Source organism: Rhododendron vialii, chromosome 7a, assembly GCF_030253575.1.
Source record: "Rhododendron vialii isolate Sample 1 chromosome 7a, ASM3025357v1".
NCBI lineage: Eukaryota > Viridiplantae > Streptophyta > Magnoliopsida > Ericales > Ericaceae > Rhododendron > Rhododendron vialii.
The window spans coordinates 14772714-14792413 of NC_080563.1; the positions used below are offsets into that span (position 1 = coordinate 14772714).

General features: G+C 39.2%; 2 protein-coding genes across 2 annotated transcripts; one reads left to right on the plus strand and one right to left on the minus strand.

Moving 5' to 3' along the window:
- The first annotated feature begins 2942 nt into the window (after positions 1-2942).
- On the plus strand, positions 2943-5871 carry LOC131333684 (plant intracellular Ras-group-related LRR protein 5-like). Its single transcript, XM_058368346.1, has 3 exons — positions 2943-3709; positions 4473-5389; positions 5475-5871. The coding sequence occupies exons 1-3, from the start codon at positions 3040-3042 to the stop codon at positions 5583-5585; spliced, it is 1698 nt and encodes a 565-aa protein (XP_058224329.1). The 5' UTR covers positions 2943-3039; the 3' UTR covers positions 5586-5871.
- A 2337-nt stretch (positions 5872-8208) lies between these two features.
- On the minus strand, positions 8209-14762 carry LOC131333697 (AUGMIN subunit 7-like). The gene is made up of 9 exons (XM_058368366.1): positions 14514-14762; positions 14310-14395; positions 13551-13612; positions 11980-12071; positions 11596-11721; positions 10449-10539; positions 9581-9688; positions 8971-9069; positions 8209-8568 (listed from the first exon to the last, which is right to left on the minus strand). The coding sequence occupies exons 1-9, from the start codon at positions 14645-14647 to the stop codon at positions 8371-8373; spliced, it is 996 nt and encodes a 331-aa protein (XP_058224349.1). The 5' UTR covers positions 14648-14762; the 3' UTR covers positions 8209-8370.
- Between the last annotated feature and the right edge of the window lie 4938 nt (positions 14763-19700).

Sequence of the window (19700 nt, forward strand, 5' to 3'; positions counted from 1 at the left end):
AATATGTATATTTTTTTTTCTCTTTCTTATATTTTTTGCCATAATCTCGTTAATCAAACGACCCTAAAGTAATTCGAATCTATCTCTTCCCAAAGAAAAAACTTGCTGGCGTGGACTTATGAAAAGAGTGCAATATCCATAAAGCCCATTAGTTATATATAGACTCAGATCCCAAGCATCCAAATTAATGACGGATTACCCAAAGGAGGGAAGCTTTTTGTCACAAAGAAAACAAAATAAAAAATTATACAGTAGCTTTCACTTTCACAAATAAACAAACAAAATGGACACAGCCAACATGATTCGTTTACTAAATTAATAAAAGGAGAAAAAAATAATATAATTGCTCTGTCACTGGCCGTTGCAGGGGAACTGAATTGATGGATAACTGCGTTTTTAAAATAATTACTCACCCATCAAGGTTAATATTTTGTCTAGGATCATCGCAAGTGGATGGTAGAATTGATGCTCTCGTATTAGTTCGAAATACACGTAATTAAACTGATCCGAACATCTGAATTATCAGAAATAAAATAACCCTATGTTGTGGTTGCTGTGAGATTGCCAAGTCATATGTATGATGCAAATAGACTTATAAAACTATGAACAGAGAAAGATTCTTCCAGGGACAAATAATAGTAATAACTTGTACCTTGTGATGGTCGTAGTCTAATGGTTGAAAGCTAGTACTATATGTTTTAGACTTGAAATGTAATTTTGAGCACCATTTGGTCAAACTAACCGAAAGAGTTAGCTCAAGTGATAAAGATGATAGATTTTAAGTGTTTTTACAGGCACAAAAGTCTCTGGTTTGACTATTTCTAAGAATGATTCATTTGGGTTTTATACTCTGATTCCTCTCTGCGTAAAATAGTTGTGGAAAAAGCTCGTGTAAAATAGTTATGGAAAGGAGTTTCGTTTTACGGCGCAACTTTAATAAGATTCCTCAGCGTGGAATTTGATCTTGGATTGCCGAAAGAGACCATCTACCGAAACTCATGTGTATGAATTTTAGACTGACGTGTTTTTACCCTCTCTTCACAGGGATAGACTACGAAATGGATGGCTCCGTAATTGCTTAGCACAAGTTTACCAGCTTAGCTAAAAGAGCATTTTAGGTATTTTATCTAAGCAAAAACTCAAAATGGGGCACTGCACTAGCTTAGGTAAAGAGAAAACTATTGTCCCTTTGTGAAAAAGGTTAGCTAAGAGCAAGTATATTAGATGAGCAAAAATACATTTTTTGTTATTTTACCTAAGAGAAACATAAAAAATAGTCTACACCAAATGAGCTAAAAGAGGAGCTAAAATGCATTTGTGAATAGTTGTTCTCTATTTTTACCTATGCATTATTCATACTCCTTTCTTTTTTTATTATTTCTTTCTCTCTCTCCTCCCTCCTTTCTCCTCTCTTTAAACAATGAAGATAATAAAAAAATGAGTGAAATATATATATTTTAATTGGAGTTAGGTAAAATAGATAATATTGGTGTAGTGTTGAGAGAGATGTGAATAGGAAAAAAAGTGCACTGTTGATCAGCATTTTTACATTTTCATTAGTGTACATGTTCTAAATATACCTATGAACTGTTCACTATGTACCTATTATTTTATTAATTTTTCCTTTCTCTCTCCTCTTCTTCCCGTCCATCCTCCCCTCCCTTGTATACACACATGAAAAAGAAAATTAATATTTTAATAGAAAATAGATAAAATAAATTGTATTGATGTAATGTTGAAAGAAATATGAGTAGATAAAATAAAAAAATGTGTACTGTTCAAGAGTTTTTTTTAGCAAATAACCGGTAAACTTATGTGGTTCTGTAGTCAAAGCACCTTCGTCACTTTCGTGCACCCATTAGACAAAATCATAATGTTTGTCCTTTAAGTCAAGGACAACTCTCACGTATATGTCATTCCACTGTAGATTGCTTATGTTTTCGGTTAAATTATTATTCAATTACAAATACTTACACACATTCATATTTTTTTGTGGAGCCTATATATACCGGAGGTGTAGGGTGTGTGGGCCTCAATGTGAATGTGAGTGGATTTGTATAAATGTTTATGTAAGTGTTTGTAGTTGTAAAATGATTGATGTTCGGTTTGGATTTTGAGGGTTTTTTTTTTAGAGTAATGAGTAAAGAAAAATAGATAGAGAAAATTTATTGAAGACTACACCCAGAAATTTTGAGACCCCAAAACAAACATGGCCGCGCCCTGTAAAAGTTAGACTTGAAAGCTTAGAAGTTTCAAAATACGTTCAAGTTTTAGTTTTATTTCGTTACTATTTTTCATTCATATAACGAACCATAATCGATCCGCTTTACAATTGAGCTAGAAATAAGTTGATTATAGCAAATCATACTCTACGGAGCCAAATCCTTTTCCTTCTGTTTTTTATTTATGAAGGGAGCTAAATACAGAATTCTACAAATTCCATTAAAAAAGTTAACCGAGTTTCAAATTATTTTTTTTGAAATTAACCGTGTTAATTATATTAATCAATCTCATTCAATTTAAAAAAAAATTGAACACAAGTTAAACTCGAATAACTTTATTTTGAGAACCCTTCACTCTACTCCCTCATCTCTACTTCATTCATTTCTTTCTTTTGATCAGATCTCCTTCATTCATTCGGTTTCCATAAATTATTTCATTTATTACTATATTTTATGGGTAAATTATGTATTACTTACTATATTGAAAGCACAAAATATCTTTTTCCCTTGTTACCATGTACACTATTGACTATTGTGATCAACCCAATATATATTGGATTGTGATTTTGACATTTCAAAAATTAATAGAGAAGCTCCAAAATTAAATTTTGTTGATACATAAAACGGCACTGTTTTGAAATCATATCATCAATTTTTAAAGTGTTAAAATCAATTTTCTAGTATATATTATGCTCTGTTCATAAACATAAGATCTACCCAACCAATCCTCCTCCTCCTCTCTCTCTCTCTCTCTCTCTCTCTCTCTCTCTCTCTTCGTTCCCAAAATCATTCCAGCTCCTGAAAACCAAGACAAGACATGGCTGTAATACCCAAGACGGACCCATCACCAGCCTACCTACAAGCAGTGGAAGAAATCACTCGAGCCTACAAATCCCTTCCCCCGAGACCCACGATCGAAGAGGTCGAAGCAGCCACATCCGTACTCCACACCATCAACACTTCACAGCACACAAAACTGGAAGAGATCTCAAGCCAGCCGGGCCCACATGACGTCCCGCCGGAGCTCTTCTCCCTGCTGCAACAGGTGAGGAAAACCCAGGTCCTGTTCCACGCCCACGAGCAGAGGAAAGAGGCCGTCTACCTGATCGAGACCGACAAGATGTTCCGGGCATTCGATGAGCTCATTCAGAGGGCTTCGGACCTGGTTTTGGGGGTGAAAACCCAGGTGGAGGAAAGGGTTTTAGCTTTTGAGAATGAAGAAATGGACTATTCCTTGGGGGACCCAGTTGGGGAAATAATTGCAAGCGGAATTGAGATGAAGAGAATTGATGGTGGAAAAGGGAAGGTGGTTGATGGTGGTGGGATAAATGGTTTGATGGTTAGTTCTTCGTTTAAGGGGAGGCTTGGTGGTGGTGATTTGAAGGGTTTGGTGGGGAGTTCTTCGTTTAGGGGGAAGCTTGGTGGTGGTGATTTGAAGGGTTTGGTGGGGAGTTCTTCCACAAACAAGCCAACTAGTTTCATTACAGGTTTGGTTTACTTTTTCCTTGTTTACTGAATTTTACTTTCTTTTCTTTTCTTTTCTTTTTCTTTTTTTATATTGGTAAATGGTAATTATGTAAGTAGGAGCATTCTTAGGAATTTATGGAAGGCCAAATTGGTGATTAATATGCCTGCTTTTTTGCTAGCTGCATTTGTGAAAAGTCAAAGCTTCTGTTGATAGGCACATAGTTTTTGTTCTTGATGTGGGAATGGTCAGATTTTGCTTCCTCTCTAGTGCTATTCGATGGAAAATTGAAGTAATTTTTTTTTTTTCTTTTCATAGAAGGGTTTTGTAAAGCCCCAAATAATAATAGATGTATTGAAGCTTGTTCAGTCAAGTTGGATTTTTTTTTGATAACTAGGTGTCCGGTCCTGCTTACGGACAAGCTAGTTGGATTTGTATGTGGACATGGAGTGCGTATATGCACTTCCTTTAGGCGCTGCCGTGGATTGGTGGAGATTGGAGAGATGGGAGAAAATCAAAGAATTTATTGGATTGGGCTATAATTCGAGCAATTATCCTTGTCATTTGGATTTACTAGTGCAATATCGTTCTTGGTTTTGTTGGTTGCCAACTTGCTTTTGTTACTCTTAGTATTAGTATTATTTGTGCATACAAAATATATGTCTTGTAAATACAAAGACAGTAGGCTTCAATTGCAGTCTTGATTTACCCACGGACTACTATCTATTTTTGAAAAATTTGAAGCCGATTTAATAGTTGAACATAGTTTTCGGGTGCATTTATAGGTGGAGGGGACACTGAGAAGTTGAGTCTCATGAAAGTTGCAGCCATAATCGAAAACTGTGCAAAAAATGGAGAACGGGTTCTTGATCTTCAAGGCAAGTTGATGGAAAAGATAGAATGGCTTCCCGTGTCACTTGGGAAGTTATCGAATGTATACGAACTAAACCTATCTCAAAACCACATCATGGCTCTTCCCGCCACCATTGGCAGCCTCTTAGCCTTAACAAAGCTCGACATTCACTCAAACCAATTAATAAACCTTCCTGAATCATTCGGTGAACTAGTTAACCTAACCGATCTTGACCTCCATGCCAACATGTTGAAATCACTCCCTCCTTCTTTTGGGAACTTGAACAACCTCAGTAATCTTGATTTGAGTTCAAATCTTTTTACCCATTTACCAGACTTGATTGGAAAGCTAACCTCATTAAAGAAACTGAATGTGGAAACAAATGAGCTAGAAGAACTTCCTTTCTCAATCGGATCATGCTCGTCAATTGTGGAGCTGAGATTAGATTTCAATCAACTTAAAGCGCTTCCGGAAGCGATCGGAAAGCTCGAGAGCTTGGAGATTCTTTCATTGCATTATAACAAAGTCAAACGATTGCCAACAACGATAGGAAATCTTTCGAAGCTGAGGGAAGTCGATATTAGCTTCAATGAACTGGAGTCCATCCCTGGAAGCCTTTGTGCCGTGGTGAGTATTGTGAAGTTGAACGTTGGGCATAACTTTGCGGACCTCAGAGCATTGCCGAAATTGATAGGAAACCTTGAAATGCTCGAAGAGTTGGACATTAGCGATGATCAGATAAGAGTGCTTCCGGAATCTTTCAGGTTTCTTTCCAAATTGAGAGTTTTTCACGCAGATGAAACACCCTTGGAAGTGCCACCAAGACAAATAATAAAGCTGGGGCCTCAGGTAAAATGACTGGTTTATTGAGTTGCACGACCATTTGCATATTTAGCTGGTAGCACTGACTTTTTTCGATGGTGTTCATTCTTAGGCTGTTGTCGAGTACATGGCTGAATTTGTCGCGAAGAAAGATCTGAAGTTTCAACAGCCGAAGAAGAAGAAGGGATTCTGGTCACTGGTTTGCCTGCTTTTTCGCAAATGAGACAGGATCATGGTGAGATCACAATGGTAGTAATACCATCTTGGTTCTCATCTCCGCCGCGGTTTATCCCACTAATTCCGTTGTTATTTCAGTTTTCTTCAGTACTTCCTTTGTTATGTTGGTACTCAAATCAGTTGTTTGTTGTACAGATCAGTCAATGAGATTGACCAAGTTCTGTTCTCTGGGTTGTGTTTGGTTCACATATGTTTTTGTACAAATTTGTATAGTAAGTTTTGAAGATATTTTGCTCAGTGAAATGAGGAAATTCACATCAGCGCTTACATCACATAAACGGACAAGAATGTCCTTCGTTGCTTAAAAGTCTTTGCTTTTGGTGTGATGAATGTATTTTCAACCAATTCACCTCGCCCAGAGTCAACCCTCATTCTTTGAATTGAAAATTCATATAAACTACAGTATTAAAATAATATCTGTCTTTGGTCGAAGGTTGGCCGTCAAGTATTCTGGATTTACTTTTTTCCCATTGTATTTGTTTCTTTCTGTCTAAAGTGTTCACTTAAGTCCCGTTCCGATAAGATTTTTATTTTTGAAGTACTTATTTTTCGTTTTATGAGACAGGTTATTTTTTTACAAAATATTATTAACTTTAATTAAAATAATAATTATTTGCGGAACGGGCCCTTAGAGCTTGTCAAATAACTAGGCCGGTTGCTTATTTTTGTTGTTTGATGATGTTTTAATTGTTGTGGATGTCGTTGGTATAATAGAACAATTAATATATAACCACAAATACTCACACAAACATTTTATACACACTTACATTTTTGTTGTGGCCTCTTGGTGATGGTTACCTAGCTAGTTTTATTTGCTTATTTAACAAGTAATAAGAGCTAGCATGTGCAACAACCCCAACAAGTAAGAGCTTCGCTTCAAAACAACTCAAATCGGAGCTTCGCAACCCTTCAATGGTGGTTCGGGGGTGATGGAGGTGGCAGCAGGGATGGCCTGATGGTGGTGGTGGCCGTGGAGGGCGGTTTGGGAGTGGAAGGCTCTAAATGAACTCAGTCTTCCGTGAAATGTTCGAGACTCGACTCGGTAAAGCTAGGCTTGTTCGAGTTCGATTCGTCTACCAAATGAACTGAACCCGAGCCTTAATTTTAAGCTCATTTCATAAATAAGTCGAACATGAACCCAACAGTATTCGGCTCGATTAGGCTTGTGAACCTGGAGTATAGTATATAATGGGAAGTTTATATGTATACATAACGAAAATTTTAGAACTTGTACAAGTACAAACATTTACAATTACAAAAAACTTATTTATGCATATATTTTTATCACTTAAAATATCTATGAACGTATTTATGTACATACTATACTTGTTATTTGTAGTTTTAGACCTATATAAAAGCATAAATATTTAATGTTATCAGTTCATTAAGACTCGTGAACAAGTTCGAGTTCGACTCAAACCTAGGCAAGCTTGGCTTGCCAAATTTTCATTGAGTTCGGCTTCAATTCGAGTATGCTAAAAAACTTAACAAACATTATAATATTCGGCTCATTTACAGCCTTAGGCTGTGGTAGAGAAAGAGAGAGAAAAATAAAACTGCAGAATGGGTTTTGGGCGTGATTGGGCTTTGGCCCACTATAAAACTCCAGATTTTGGGATCAATTAAGAGAAAATGACGGCCCAGGACTCATTTTGATAATTAATACCCGCTAAGGACATGCTGAGAACATTTGTTAATGCTAAAAATATCGTTGGCGGATATTAATTATCAAAATACGTCCTTAGCCGTCATTTTCCCATTAATTAATGGAAATGATATTGACACTCCAAAAATTGATGCAGGCACTCCAAAAATAAAGAAAAGTGACTTTGGAGTTACACTGATTTTGAAGTGCCTACATCAATTTTTAGAGTGCCAATATCATTTCCCTTAATTAATAAACACAAACCACGATCCAGTACAAGAGTGTACACTCATAGAGCATCGGAAAATAGGATCGGCAATATCCATCCATTGGAGGCGAGAAGTAGAACTGTCCTATTTTGGAGTACCCAAAGTCTAACGGAAAAACAAAATACGATCGGTGATCAAAACCATTTATTTATTTTATAAGCACAAGTCTCTAGTTTGACTTTTGCTACGAACGATATTTTTGGGTAATCCTCTGATTCCTCTCTGCATGCGAAAGCTTGTGTAAAATAGAGCTTCGTTTTACAGTGCGACCTAAATTTTAGACTGAGTTTTTTACACTCTTTATGGGGATAGACAATGAAATGGATGGTTAGACAAATACGGCTTATACTCCCTAATTGCTCTGGTCAGTTTCGTGATTAGCTGGTGAAGCTAAACTTACTTACAAATTGAATAACAGAAAACAATTACTATAAGGAGCAGGGTCAATGGATCAAGTCCTAGTTATATAATTACTGTCGCTATTCCGATTGGATAATTTTTATGGGTTTGCGTATTTTTTTTGTTTTTAGTTAATTTCTTTAACATTTTAACAAACTTTTTGATTTTTCAAATAGAAGTACCTTATATACATCCAAAAAGTAGAAAATTTGATCAAAAAATATTTAAAAACAAAAAAAAACACAGATGACGAAACATCAAATGATGCTAAATTTTTTGAAAAAGGAATAAAAAAATTTTGAGAAAACATTTCTAAGATGGTAACCAAACAAAGTAATTGTTTAGAGATCAATTCCCTCGGATCAGCAATTGACAAACTGCATAATTTTGATTTTCAATGGGTTCCCATAAGGAGAGTTTTGGTTTGGTAATTTCTATCTGCTGGTTTGAGATTTGCATCAGAGACTCACTTCCTCGCCTTCCTCTCGGGCAATAGATGCAGATAGAATGCCAAGATCACGATTCAAAAAGGTTAACGCAGACTCGCACTCTGAGATTATTCTTGCAACAGAAGAGGGCTCGCCAGCAATTGTTTCAGATGACCCAACCGCCACTGCTGCATGTGCATCCCGAAGATTCCTCAAGTTTCCTAGAAACTGCAAACCATGCAGAACCATAAGGATGCATCGTAAATTGAAAGCTCCATAATTCAGTTTATGTTGAGTGGACTCTCTTCAGAAACTACGAGAGTGAACCACCGTAAGAGATGGAATAGAAGAAAAATGTAACACACAAATTTAAACCAGCATCAGTTGCAACTTGCACATAGCTAGTGGGCATGACTATATAAATGTCAATTTCTCCATCACGATCGTATTTGCAGGAAAAGCTGAACATGAAAGAGTTGACAATGCCAATGTGTACACGAAAAAATCCCAAACCGGGACCTGGGTTCAAATCTTCCAAAGAGCTCAAACAGCAGTTTCAGCTTCTAAGACATGAGCACAGCCTAGCTGGAAAGTAGAACTACTACATGAAAGAATTTAGCACAGAGTTACCTTCAAAAGCATCTTGTATGCCTCCAACAAGCGATTAGCAGCAGGACCAAACCCATGAAGCTGTGGTACCTCCATCATGTGTGTCCAGGGTCGAATTTCCTGTGGCAGCAAAAATAAAATCACCTTTCCCAATTATGGTAGTTCCATATGCAAGCACAAGATTACATTCCTGTGCACATGAATGACAGCACACCAATAGTACTCTGGCGCGCCCCGCCCCGCCCCCCCCCCCCCCCCCACATGGGCATGCTCACGCACACAGAATCACACGGTCCATTGTAGAAAAACAGGTCCGCCAACAAAGGTTCTTAAGCATCAAGTATATGTTAAAATCTACATGAAATTAGAATTTTTTCGAAAAGAAGTTGCGTCAGGAACTTATAGTAAACGATTGAGCCGCAATCCCATGTAAAACTTCTAAGGCAGGCAATGCATCTTACTGCCTACCAACAAGCATCAGCTTGTTATTTAATTGAGACACATGAAAGTATGAAGGATTACAATTCATAAATCTGATAGTAGCAAAATCCTGTGCACCAAAAAGAGAGTAGCAAAATATGTAAGTTGCACAAGCTTTGAATAATATAATGAAGGCAAGAGCAAGTCCCACCTTGGTGTAAATCGTATTGAAGGATCTTGCAGTTTCTAAGAATGATTCCAAATGCTCGCGTAGTTTTGCTTCTACCTCCGCATAATCCTCATCTGGGTTATAAGCATGCTACAAACCAAAAAGAATCGGTAATAAGGACAACTAAAGAGATGCTTTTTATTTCAAACAAACACACACCCCCCCCCCCCCCACCACACACACACACACACACACAGAGAGAGAACACAAACTGATCACAACCACAACCATCGGAAATCTGCAACAAAGATAATCAAAACAATACTACTGTTTGGTGCGCTCTCTTTGCTGATTAGTCACTTTTCTATCCGATTTAAACATTCTGGTCTTTTGAAATTAGTTTTCAGCAAAAGGATGAGTACACTAAGATCAAGGAGAGAATAGATATACACACATATCGGGGCGGTTCCACGGACAACCAATTAAACAAATCCTTTTCCTGAGGCTACAAGATTTTAAAAGCTATCTTCGAAGGATTACTACAAACTTATTAGCCAACACTCCTTGCACTTGACTCTCCGTCCTAGAACGTTTAAAAAAAGACAAGTTTCGAAGGAATTGCAATTATGCTTATAATAATTAACATGCAGAAGCTTTAAGACATCAAAGTTTTCGAACTAAATAATATAGAACTGCCTACCATGGATAACACCCTAGTCTAGAAACCGAAAATCAATACATTAACTCATAGAATAATCTATTTACTCTATAACAACTTCCAACTACGGTTGCTGAGATATGATTCATATGAAATAAAGTGAAACCAGTCAAGCCCCAAACTAACTGCAGTTATACATAAACAGAAATGACAATAGGCAACCAAATCACCGCTTGAGGATCTGGGACAAACCTTTGATGCCAAATCACCAACCATCTCTTGCAGATTCAAGAATCTATTTGATTGCTCTGTAAGCTGTTTTTCCAAATCAGAAATGGCAGGCCTACAAATGAACTTCGATTAACGGAACAGAGGGTGGTCACTACATCTGGTGAAAACACATCTTAGACTTCATGCGAGTTTTGCGTGAAAGGGAAAATCTACACCAGAAAACATGTTTAGGTAAGAGCAAAACTGCTACAAGGAAGGGGTTTTTGGTGAGGGAACCAGGTACAGATGTCGAGAACGAGTAGTTCTTAAGCATTCCGTGCCCAGGTTGTGAGTTATATACTTACATACGCATAATTAGAAGTGAATGCAAATTTGACACGCTTGCGATGTTCAAAAACTCATGTCATGCACATTCATATCTTTACTCGAAGGTCTAGTGTGGGTACTTTAGTGAGAAAACATTGTTTAGACTTTAGACAATTATCTCTATGGTTCACTTTTCAAACAACTGATTTTTCTCTTGTTTGCTTAAAATAACATGGATGCAACCCCCAACACCCGATACTTGTACCCATGTGGACATAATTTCCAAGATGCTACCTACCAAAAGATTCCTACGATTCCGACTGTGCTTAGCATGAATTTGCTGATTTCGGTCAATATGAAGTCAACTACTTACATCCATATAGCATACTTCCGTTTTTCTGTATGTGTCTTCTAACAATCCTAGCAAACCTCAAGACACAAACATTTCCGGAGGAATTAGTGATTGGAATACAAAATCACTATGTTCTCCCGACATTTATAAGTGCAAGGCTACATCTAATCCAACATACAGCCCAGTTGTAAACATTAGAATTTAGAACACAAAATGAGCCTGGCGACATATTCTACTTGCACCAAATCCTGCAGCAAACAAACTGCTCTTAACCCCTACATTTAAGTTACCACCAACTACACTACAATAGCTTCAGTGGATGAGTGACCACTGACCCGTTTTTAATAGGCAAATAGCAGCTACCAAATGCCCATCGATGGTAACCTAATACCCCGAAAGGATGAGAACCTAAATTTCACAAGTAATACCGCTTAGTTTTGATGAAATGCCGAGTTCATCTACAGTACAAGTCTCTGATCGTAATAATTAGAAAAAGAAAAAAAATCTTACATTGGATATATTGATTGAATCTGCACATCTGCAGGAAACAACTTGCACTCTTCAGAAAAAATCTGAGCTTGTCTTTCAGAGATGGCATCTATTAGTTGTATGTCCCTTGTTACCTGCTCATCAACACTTCAGGGGAGGAAGAACAACAATCACCACCAGGTAAGTTGTACAACAGGAAACCAAACTAAAAACTGAAAAAGCCAATAGGAAGATGTACAGTAAACAAGAATTCAAAATGATTTGGAAAAGAGCCCTTTTGGTGCAGAAATCAGAGATCAAAACGTGATGTATAGATGGTGTCGCACTTAGCATTTTATCTCACAAATGATACCACACAAGAAAATAGACGAGAGAAAGAGAGAGAAATAAGTAAATGATCACTACCTCCATTCAGGATTATCAGCATAGATACATGCCTCTACAAGATCTACAATAACCTGAAGCATTTCAGTTCGATCTTCGTAGCTTCCTCTTCCCTGCAACAAAAACATTGAGCGCAGACTTTATCTCCGAAACATCAAAAGTTTTGAAAGCTCAACCTAATCTGCAACTGCAAGCCACAGGTACGGATTTTCTATTTTCCATTTCTACCTCATATATTTGAAAGACAGTCATTCCAATTGTGGAGCATCAGAACACAAAGCAGGTCCAACATTAGCATAGCATGCAAGTTGAACAAGCTTAAAACCACGACAACTTGTGTAATTTAACCAGACTTCCAAAACAGGATGAAAAAACATTTTGATCACATGCAGAAGATATATAGGTTGCTTCTACGAATCAAGTGCAATCATTCTAATGCATGATATACAAAATAAAGTACCTAAAGAAAAGGTCCAAAAATTTAGAAATAATAAAAGGTATGCCTCCCACTCTCACCCAAAGTAAATTAAACCACTCAATGAAGGGAGCCCTAAATGAGAAGAAAGAATATAAAATAGGTCTGAATTCTGAAGGTAATCCTAATGGGTATTCTTCTTCAGAAATACAAGAGGAACTTTGCGGGGGATATCTTGATCATGGAGTGTTTGGTTTATATTAGGCTTTCACTAATGTATTAACTAGACGGATAAGCCTTTAGATTTATGCAAGAAATAATAAGAGGGAAGAATCATCCACTTTTTATGGAAATTAAGAAGGGAACATCCACTTGATATTGTTGAATGCTACCATAAGCATAGTTTGACAATAACTCTTAACAAATTACTAAGAAGAACGGACACTTAAAATAAGGCGGTGTGTCCATGCCTGACACATCACTCCTCGGAGACTCACAGACACGAGTCCGATATTCTTTTTTCCGTGTGCATAATTAGAAAATAAAATCCTCAATCCAGACACATGTCCTACACTCTTTACACTAAGTGCACAACACCTCATTGCAGTCTATGACTAAGAAATAAATACATGATCTATACTTCTCTTAGACACTTGCTTAACATGTCACTATCAAATATATCGAACTTTGACACATCACTATGATATACAGTACAAAGGTGGAAAAGTAGTACTTCTTACAATTTATCACATTGAATTCATTTGGAATTTGTTAAGGATTTCTTTGAAGATTCCCAACCATGTCCATGTCTTATTTTTTAAGGATTTCGTGAGTCTCATGTTAACTAGGTTCTTCATAACACATCATATCATATCTATTTAGATAATTTGGAACGTACACGCATAGTAACATAATTTCATAACAATTTATTTAGATATATATGATTGAACGTATCATTAAATAACATATCTGGGTGTCCGTGTAGTGTCGTATCCGTGCTTCTTAGACAAATTAAGACCCCAAATGTAGGCTGAGTATAAAGTAGCTCACCATAACTAAAACTGAAAGAGCAATACCAAAAATATGTCTTACACATTGAACAAAAAATGTAGACGTGAATTCACGGATATTAATCATGTCCAACAATGTCAAATTTACAAAGAATAGAACAACTCACTTGAATTGCTTCTATCTCGATAGTTGTGGTGATACCTAAGAACTTTGCAATCTCCGCTAAATCTACAACCAAAAAAAAAAAAATGCTTCTTGTAACGAACTCATATTTACTTAAAACGCAAAACAAAGCAACAATGCCTAACATAGCTAATCAGGCTAATGGTTATGCATCTCCAAAGAGTATAAATCAAAGTTGTCCCCGCAACTATTAACTTAAAAACTATAGTAAAAGGCAAAGAGTGCATGGATTCTAGAAGAACGAATAAAGTCTTTAAGTAACCAGCCAAACTGACAACCAAAACTGAAATACATGATTGCAGATCCAACTGATCGTGGGAAGCATAGTCTAAAGTAAGCAGCTCATAATTCATATGCACAGCATAAACTCCTACTAGGTTGGCCTGATAGTTAAGGTTTGGGACATAGGGCTTGCTCCTTCGTAATACCTCATGTTTGAAACCTCTTAGGTCCTATCAACTCTTATGGGCTCAGTCCACACGAGGCTTTGCCCCAGCTTTAATCCGGTTTCCTGTTGGTGGATGGTGGGATTTGGTCCCATGGATTAGTCGTCATGCAAGTAAGCGCACTCCCAGAGAAATAAAAAAATAAAGAACAGCACAAACTCCTCACTTCAATTCTGGTTCAGATAAACGCATTCTATCCCAGCAATACACACTTGTACGATATGAATAGATACACGCAGACACATAAGAATGTATAGCATTTGATGCATAAAATTTAAAACGAATTAGATAATTACATTGGATACGGGCGGTCTCTTCGTCCCGATCCATGCCGTCCCCTTGCAGATTTTGCTGAGAGAACGGAGACTTGTCACCTAACAGCCTACAAGTCAGGCGACGATAACGAGAGTAAGTGCAAATTTTTAGACCGAGAAAGTTCTAGAGAGAGAGAGAGAGAGAGAGAGAGAGAGAGAGAGAGAGAGAGGGAAAGGGAGGAATACTTGAAGAAGAGCCATTCGAGAAGGGCGTAGCGCTCCATGCCGGCGAAGAGAAGGGACTGGGCGGGAGCATTGGCTCTCGGGTAGTTCAGCATCGCCAATTTCTTCTGTATCTCTTCCATTTGCTTCGCCGCCATTAGATATCACTATACTTTCTCTAGGAATTCGTAGGAGAGAGAGAGAGAGAGAGAGAGAGAGCAAACGAAATGACTGATGTTTGTTCGAGTGAAATTTCGAATTGCAGAACAAAGACGGCAATTATGAGCGGTGGAGTTAAAGTAAAGGCAACTCATTGGGGGCTGCTATTGGCACACACTTTTTACTTCCAACGCACTAGAGTTAGGAAGTACTAGTAAATTTTTTGCTCGTAGAACTATATAATCCTTTTCTGTGGGGGTCGCTTTCTTCGTGATCCTTCTTATGTTCCTTTTTCCGTTTGCTGGACCGTGGGAGACGGTGTTAAACTTGGGGTACCTGCAGAACCGGAGGGGGATGTTCCTCCGGAAAGAAGCTCCGACGAACTAGTCAGTAAGTGGAGAAGACAAGAAGAAGTTTAGTAAGAAATATGCTAGTAGAAAGGAAAGAGTATTGTTGTGGAGGAGTTCAGATCTTTTTTTTAATGATAGTGCCCTTCTATTTATAGGCGAAGGGGTAGAGTGTTAAGCAAGATGGCTTTGCTTTCCACGCGTCAAGTAACGCTCGGATGACGTCATGTAGCAGAGTCATTTAATGAACGCCGCTTCCCCAGATCTTACAGAGTCACATAGGTCAATGTCAGAAAGGTCACATCGCTCAGAGATGTCAATTCGAATATCAGAAAGGACAGCTTACCTATCAATAGATATTTCCAAAAGGCTCCATAAACGATGACACTCGGTGGAACTCCCTCCTGATGGACGAAACTTCTCCCTATCTGAAGAACAACTTTACCGAGCGAGAGGACATACCCGGTCAAAAGATAAGATCACCGAGCGAACTCGAGTTTACGTGCGTTCGGAAAGGCGTACAACGTTCGGTGAAGCACCCGGGGATCCATCTATCTTTCGGAAGATTAATGACACATCACGTCTAAGCTCACCTTTATTTACAGATGAACTGAGATAGCTGGACGACGGGTCAAATAGCGTGTGAACCTTTTTTCCCCTTTGATCCATGTGAACCCTATGAACCTTCGAATATTTCGGCCCCCTACAATAGCCCCTCAACTCCTGCTTCACTTGCTCGGACGGGAAGGAGGAGTTGAATAATAAAGGGCCGAACGTCAATGAAGATCCGAAGAACGAATGACTGGACGAATCGTTGAAGTTGTTGAACGGAAAAAATGTTTGGAACTTTTTGACATGTGCTTGCAGCTTTCATTTAATGCCTCTGCAACCGCCGATTTGAAACGTTGCCAGGTGTCCCGATTACATTGGGTGGTGGTACGGAATGTCTCGTCACTTGCCACGTGTCCTTCATCGAGCGTCACATCCATCTCCCGCTCAAATCCTACGGCTGGGGACAATGATCCGCTTCGAATTCCGCCCTACGTATAAAAGGCGAAGGGGTGGAGAGAGAAAACCATTCTTCCTCCCTACGCTTTGACCGTTTCAGTTGCAGAGCAAGGTTCGTTGCCAGAAAAACACCAAAAATCTGCAGATTTCGATGCATTTGATCACAGATCTCTCTTAGATTTTTCCCAGGTTGTACCGGTACCATGAAACCACGGTACCGGTACAGGTCTTGTTTCTCAGCATTTTGGACCAAATCTGTCCGAGGTGTACAGGTACCACAGATTCGCGGTACCGGTACATCGCTGGCAGAAAACTTCCGAATTGTTTTCTTCCTCTAACGACCCCTTTGACATCCCGAATACTCTTCGACACTTCTTTAAAAGCTCCTTGGGACTTGGTGGCGGGGTGCCACATGGTCTTGGTTCTTTGGATGATCCCGGGTTGTTTTCCTTGGCATTCAAAATGCCTTGTTTTTCACTTTTAACCTGTAAAAGCCAAAAACACCAACTCCACGCAATATCATCTAATTAAAGTAAGTTATGCACGAAAGAGGGACAAAATTGGTATCGATAAGCCCATTTATATACACTATCGAGGGCTTATCACACCCCCCAACTTGGACTTTGCTAGTCCCTAGCAAACTTAAACAAAAAGTATATGACTAAACTATGCAATTTTCCCCCGACACAAGATACGAAATTATGCTTAACTTAGGATATGGCAAGAGTCCACAATCAACACCCCTTCGAACTTAATCACATGCAACCCACGTACGCGCCTATAATGAACTAAGGTGAACAAATCATGCCAACGGCCAAGCAACACACATTCACCTTGAATTTCAATTCCAGGACTCAAAAGGAAGTACTCGGATATGAACTTGCACAAAGTAATAAACTAGAACATCCCATGATAAGCGCTAGCAAGAATCGCAATAGCAGAAAACAAAAAGCTATGCATGCTAATCAAAAGAGCGCCGAGCAAAAAGAGTTAAGTAATTATTCACAAACAAACTAAGCTAACGGAAATTTCATACTAGATTAGTATTCAATATCGATCATGCATCAAAAGGAGTTAAACGAGCGTACATTAGGATCAACTAAGGACTTTAGTAGCTTATAATGACCTTGGTGCCAAAAAAAAAAAAAAAAGGGAAACAAAAAGGGTAGCGGCCATAAATTTTTAGCTTGGTTTCAACTACCTTTGGCCACTACCATCCCCTAAACTACCCAACCACGGCTACGTGCCGGCCACCAAGTAGATAGCCCAAAAGAAAACCCTCAATCGTCCTCCTCATCCTCATCATCATCCTCTCTCATTTGTTCCTTTCCCGAGCGACGAGGCTCTCTCGAATCTGCTATGATCTCCTCCTCCTCCTCTTCCGTGGTGTTCTCCTCATCCTCTCGCGTGGGGACATAGGGGTCGCTAGAGCTCCCCACACCACAACCTGACATATGTTTCAACATTCTCATCATTTTATCCTCCTTCTTCTTCCGTCTCCTAACCTCTTTCACCATTTCTTTCCTCAACTCACTCTGTTCTTTCTGAATTGTGTCACAACGGCACATCAAAATCTCCCACCATTGTTCATTTCTTTCGGGTCCTCTTGGTGCGATGGGGCGAGAGCTGCTTGCCGCTGAGAATGGAGGTTTCGACATGGACTTGCTCTTCTCCACCGAACCTCCTGTAATGGGACCGGGGGATCCAGGGGTAAATTTTTCAGTGGTTCGAACTCCTTGGCTTTCGCAGGTTACAGTGATCATGGCGGGGAAGAGAATATTGACCTTGGCGCCAAAAGTACTACGCTGACTGAATTTCATCATTTCCAACCAAATCCACCGAGCCCAATCAACGACCTCATCCATAGAGCCAAAAGCATAAAGAACTTCCCCGTCCGACTTATCGGCCTTTTCTCCGAACCATGGGGGAACAAATTGAAGTGCACCACCTTGTTAATCACACGATAAAGCTCAAACAAACGCCCATGAACAAACCTTTTCCTTACCAGTGACTTGTCCGTGAGGGTGTTCATAATTTCAGTTTCGGACTTGGACCACCCATCGGATGGGTAAGTGACAGTGTGGGCTTCAGGGCGACGATAATTTCCCAAATACTTGGCTATGACTGTAGGGTTAACGGTTACTTTCTTGTTCCCGATGTGGGACTCTATCCTTTCCTCACTTTTGTACACAACCATGTTTGCATAAAAATTCACGACTAGATTAGGTTTATAGCCCTTAATTGATGAGAAGAAGAAAGGTAAACCATTCTGATTGATGACTTCAATTATAGGGTGAGCCCCCATCTTGGCACTGTCCACTTGTCTTTCGTACGTGAATTTTCGGCCCTTTAGCCCATCCCCCCACTTCTTTCGTTCAGCTTCTTCCTCATCCCTTTTTTTCTTCCTCCCCGCCTCCTCCTATTCTATTTCCCTTTCAGCAGCCACCTCCGGGTCTACGGGCCTGCAATACCCTGGAACTCTAGTTCCGTCTGCCCGGTAAGACTTAATCCCATCTGCCATTAGTTTTGATCGACCCATTGCAGCAAATAGCACCAAAAAGCAGAAACCAGCAGATTACAACAAAATTTCAGCCCCAAACCAAGTAAAAGTAGTAAATTTCAGCCTCTAGAACCAAATAGAGAAAGAAATCACAGCCCACACACATCAACTGAACAAAAAAAATCAGCCCAAAAACGAACTACAGTAGTAAGCACAACTCCCAAAACCACGGAAATCAGAGAACACAGCCCACGCTCAGACCACGCCAGAAAATTTCAGGAATGGGGCTAGGGTTTTCGATTATGTGCAAGGGTAGGAATATGGTGGTGCTGGCTGAAATTCCATGGGAAGAGACAAGAAACTTCAAAATCCGTAAGTGAAATAGAAGGCTTCGGATTACCTCGCGAGCAGGGGATTTCGGACCTAGAGAAGAGAGCCCAGTTGAGAACTCTTGATTTCGGCATTGAATCCCTGATTCGACCCCCAACAGCCATGATTGAAGCTTGAACTTGTGGTTTCCAGGCTAGAACGTGAAGATCCGAAGTGGGTTTGGCTGATTTTCGGAGGAAATTTGGGATTTTGGTTGAAAATCGAGAGGAATGTAAGAGAATGGGGCAGAGGGTTCTTGCTTGGTCGAGGGTTGGACGATTCTTGAAGGATTTGTTGTTGAATCTTAAAGATTGGTGGAGGGTTTATGGATTTTTGGAGTGGGTTTACAAGAAAAAGATGAAAGGTAGGCTGTTAGAATTTTCTGGGGCCATGGGTGTGAAGGAAAAAGGGTGGGTTTTGGTTGGGAATGTAGAGAGAGATGAGAAAATGGGGGAGGTTTTTTTTTTTTTTTTTACTATTATTTTTTTCTTTGGAGCCGTGGGTTTGAATGAAAAAGGTGGGTTTTGGATTTTTTTTTTCTTTTAAAAAGGGGCTGGGGACATGAGAGAGCTGGCCAGAATTTCTTCAAGAACTGCCCGAGGTGTACCGGTATTGGTCTTTCTCGGTACGGGTACACTTTGGGCAGAAACCAAAATTTTTTTTTCACTCCACTGTTTCGACTTCCGATCAATTCCAACGCATTTAGCACACCCCCAAACCACCTCACAACAATTTAGACACCATCCCACACAACCCTCCATACATCCGGCTTCCTAAGCTTGAGCAAAAATGGAGACTCAGACTACGGTTCAACGTACAATTTGGAAC

Bases quoted from the DNA above. Each gene is read 5' to 3' on its own strand.
- LOC131333684 (XM_058368346.1), top strand. From the start codon at position 3,040: ATGGCTGTAATACCCAAGACGGACCCATCACCAGCCTACCTACAAGCA. The intron at 3,710-4,472 runs GTTTGGTTTACT...GTGCATTTATAG, and splicing joins GCCAACTAGTTTCATTACAG to GTGGAGGGGACACTGAGAAG. The intron at 5,390-5,474 runs GTAAAATGACTG...GTTCATTCTTAG, and splicing joins TAATAAAGCTGGGGCCTCAG to GCTGTTGTCGAGTACATGGC.
- LOC131333697 (XM_058368366.1), bottom strand. From the start codon at position 14,647: ATGGCGGCGAAGCAAATGGAAGAGATACAGAAGAAATTGGCGATGCTG. The intron at 14,396-14,513 runs GTATTCCTCCCT...CCTGACTTGTAG, and splicing joins CTCGAATGGCTCTTCTTCAA to GCTGTTAGGTGACAAGTCTC. The intron at 12,072-13,550 runs GTGAGTTGTTCT...TTTTTGTTGCAG, and splicing joins TCGAGATAGAAGCAATTCAA to GGAAGAGGAAGCTACGAAGA.